The sequence below is a fragment of the Cryptomeria japonica genome, chromosome 1, assembly GCF_030272615.1.
Source record: "Cryptomeria japonica chromosome 1, Sugi_1.0, whole genome shotgun sequence".
Lineage (NCBI taxonomy): Eukaryota > Viridiplantae > Streptophyta > Pinopsida > Cupressales > Cupressaceae > Cryptomeria > Cryptomeria japonica.
This window is the reverse complement of record NC_081405.1, coordinates 616441462-616444433: the sequence shown is the minus strand read 5'-3', so window position 1 is coordinate 616444433 and position 2972 is coordinate 616441462. Positions and strand designations below refer to the sequence as shown.

Below are 2972 nucleotides of genomic sequence, written 5' to 3'. Positions count from 1 at the left end.
TTTGCTTGCACCAATAAATATGAGATTCCTTGTCGTTCTCATGAGCATTTTCAAATGTCGCTACGACAAGCACACAATGATAAAAAATGCATATATTCCAATGAAACACCCAACCTTTCCGTAAAAGGAAACCGATCGAATCAGAAACGATCACATCAAAAGCTCGCGTATAGGATAGATAAAAATTGTGCCCAGTTTACCCGACAGTTAAACCCAGCACATTATTCAGGGTAATCATGTGTTCATGACCGACACTGAAGCGGAGTTAGCTAAGTATAATTCAATTTTTAACGCCCGCTGTGAGAGTCCATTTTCGCACAATTAATCAAAATCTTTCTACTGGTTCGAACTCATTGACAATTGGAGTTTCAGTCCTGTCCCGCCTCGTGACTTTGGGAGATGGGATGATAATTTTTTAATAATGATTTTTGCATATAATACTACGAATATGCAGATAGTTTTCCAACTGTGATTAACGTTGATGCCCTAAATCTAAGACTCAGATTATTTTGTAATGCAATCAACGCTTCCAAATAAATATAACCATAAAGTGATTATTACCCATTATAATTCCTAGTAGTGGAGCAATTAGATACTGGAAGTGGTTGGATATTTCCTAAATTAATACTTAAATGGAGCCGTTTCTCGTTTCCTACTATCAGCTGATAAATACAGCGTATCTGCTCTATTATTCTCCAAACATGAGCTCAGCTTTTCTTGGTACTTGGTCACATGGCAATATTCAGGTTCGTACGGTGTTCTGCGAATAGGGTCCTCTAAAGCTAGCTTGTCAAAACAGATTGCAGCGTCGTTATGTCTGGATCCGTTGGGGCTTCCTTACATAAGGTTCGTCAATACCTAAAAACATCTATTTATCGTTTTTTTCATCTCTGATCAATAGTCTCTTTGCTTAAACATGTTTACACTATGGTAATTAGATTCTGCCCATAAAAATAAAGATCGTTCATTATCTGTATTTTTAGGAATGGATGGGGGATGGATATATAGGATTGAGCTTAGGCAGCTGTTGTCTAGTAGCAGCACTTGAGGAGACCTCGAAGAAATCCACCTTCAAGGTCACTAATCAGAAGCCCGAAGGAAATTGCGGCACAGTAGTTGGAGCCCAGGAGGATTCCACCTCCGTAATTCCATCTTTCAATGGCTCGACAGATATTCCTTTTTCTTCCGCTGGGTGGAAAGGATTTGGTGGCGCAACAAGCCAGATCTGGAGACATTCAAGCAACACCAATGGTGGTGCTGCAGAAGAGATGTGGAATAACAAGGCTTCTGGAAAACAGTTGTCATCGCAGTACAAGGGCGTTGTTGCGCAACCTAATGGTCGTTGGGGTGCGCAGATCTACGAGAAACACAGGCGATTATGGCTTGGGACATTCAACAATGAAGAAGACGCAGCCCGTTCATACGACACGGCGGCCCTCAAGCTCCGTGGCCCGAAAGCCGCCACTAACTTTGTTCCTATCGGTGACACCCACCAGGAGGCCATTTTTCTAGGGCGCCATTCCAAGTCAGAGATCGTTGAGATGCTGAGAACACACACCTACCATGAAGAACTCCACCACTCCAACAAAATGAATGGCGCAGAATGTTCCAATCACGACGGTCCAAATCCTGTAGGGGAGAACAGAGCTATATATCCTAGAGAGCACCTGTTTGAAAAGGCCTTGACACCCAGCGACGTGGGGAAGCTAAACCGGTTAGTGGTACCCAAGTACCACGCCCACAGATGCCTCCCTCTTGAACCTGAGACCATGCAGAAAGGCGTCATTCTAAATTGTGAAGATACCGCAGGCAAAACATGGAGGTTCAGGTATTCATACTGGAGCAGCAGCCAGAGCTATGTGTTCACCAAGGGGTGGAGTCGATACAGTAAGAGCAACCGGCTGCAGTCTGGGGATATCGTGACCTTGGGACGGAGCACCAGTGGCTGCAGACAGCTCTACATCAGTTTCCGCCGTAGGGTATCAAATCAATTTCCACACCAACCGGCTGCTCTCGGTAGTCGCCCCGTTCATCCGATTTTAGTTAGGCTGCTGCCGGGCTACGGCGAATCAACCCATGATAGTGACTCACCGCCTGCTGCTGCCGATAGATCCATAATCTCCAAGGGTATAATCCCATTGCTAACCCAAACTAATTCTTCTTCATCTGCTCTTGATTTGTACAGTCTGTCCTCGTCGATGAAATCGTCCCCAATTAAGGGAAACTCGTGGCCGGTTGGGTATCCGCAGAGGAAAAAGGTCACTTCGTTTTCTTCCAATACTTCAAATGTTAAGGTGTTCGGTGTAAATCTAAGTTTATAAGTGTATACTAGTCGTCCACATAAAATCATTTTTCGGTGTAAATCTAAGTTGAATAGTATGTATGGAGAGTGCTTGTATTCATAGATTGCGAAGAAGACGGTGGAGCATTTAGGGTTTTACTCAAGGCGAATGCTGCAACGCCTTGGAGGTTAGTTAGTAAGTAACTGTTTGGAGGGTGCTTGTAATCATAGATTGTTAAAAAGATAGGGGAGAGAGAATAAATGGTTTTAAAAGTACGATTTGCTTCCCGGTGTTTCAGGAATTCGTTTCTGTAAGTAATAATATTAGGTTTGGAAATGTTCCTCCCTTTTTTTTTTTTTTTTGCAATATTCACACGTTACCATTTTTGGACCACCAAAAGTGAGGATCACTTCCCTTGATTGAGCTTGGTCCCGAATTTGGAAAAGACTCTTAATGTTTTTTCAATGATTGCCTTCAGGATTACCATTACCCACTTGTTGCAGAGACATAAGCCTAGTTTTCTCCCCCTTTTTATGAAGAGCGGCATAACAGTGAATGGTTTGTGAATGAAAGCCGAATCACTATTTGTTATCAATCTATTGGTCCTACTCTCCACTCCATATTGTTTGAATACATTTTCAATATCCGAAAACTAAGAAAATAGCTTTTAGTTTACGGTCTTTCCGTTGT

General features: G+C 42.7%; 1 protein-coding gene across 1 annotated transcript; it reads left to right on the top strand.

Moving 5' to 3' along the window:
• The first annotated feature begins 406 nt into the window (after positions 1-406).
• On the top strand, positions 407-2618 carry LOC131070265 (AP2/ERF and B3 domain-containing transcription factor RAV1). Its single transcript, XM_058005773.2, has 2 exons — positions 407-846; positions 984-2618. Exons 1-2 carry the CDS (start codon positions 814-816, stop codon positions 2319-2321), a joined length of 1371 nt encoding a protein of 456 aa, XP_057861756.2. The 5' UTR covers positions 407-813; the 3' UTR covers positions 2322-2618.
• Positions 2619-2972: the final 354 nt, after the last annotated feature.

Bases quoted from the DNA above. Each gene is read 5' to 3' on its own strand.
- LOC131070265 (XM_058005773.2), top strand. From the start codon at position 814: ATGTCTGGATCCGTTGGGGCTTCCTTACATAAG. The intron at 847-983 runs GTTCGTCAATAC...CTGTATTTTTAG, and splicing joins TTGGGGCTTCCTTACATAAG to GAATGGATGGGGGATGGATA.